At 49.3% G+C, this 375-nt stretch overlaps 1 protein-coding gene across 1 annotated transcript in view; it reads left to right on the forward strand.

The window, feature by feature from the left end:
- XIAP (X-linked inhibitor of apoptosis) overlaps window positions 1-375 on the forward strand; it is a 32210-nt gene that overhangs the window by 14802 nt on the left and 17033 nt on the right. The window contains exon 3 of the mRNA XM_077763460.1: window positions 4-374. Coding sequence (XP_077619586.1) covers window positions 4-374 — 371 coding nt within the window. The remainder of the gene's footprint in view (window positions 1-3; window position 375) is intronic.

Here is a 375-nt window from a genome sequence, read left to right on the forward strand (position 1 = left end):
TCACTAATTTCCCAAGCAGTAGTCCTGTTTCAGCATCAACGCTGGCACGAGCGGGTTTTCTGTACACTGGTGAAGGGGACACCGTGCGCTGCTTCAGCTGCCGCGCGGCAGTAGATCGATGGCAGTACGGAGACTCCGCGGTTGGAAGACACCGGAAAGTATCCCCAAATTGCAGATTTATCAACGGCTTTTATTTTGAAAATAATGTCGGGCAACCGACAAATCCTGGTATCCAGAATGGTCAGTATAAAGCTGAAAACTATCTGGGGAACAGAAATCACTTTGTTGTAGACAGGCCATCCGAGACCCACGCAGACTATCTTTTGAGAACTGGACAGGTCGTAGATCTATCAGACACCATCTACCCGAGGAACC

This window comes from Crocuta crocuta, unplaced genomic scaffold (assembly GCF_008692635.1).
Source record: "Crocuta crocuta isolate KB4526 unplaced genomic scaffold, BGI_CrCroc_1.0 scaffold482, whole genome shotgun sequence".
In the NCBI taxonomy this organism is placed as follows: domain Eukaryota; kingdom Metazoa; phylum Chordata; class Mammalia; order Carnivora; family Hyaenidae; genus Crocuta; species Crocuta crocuta.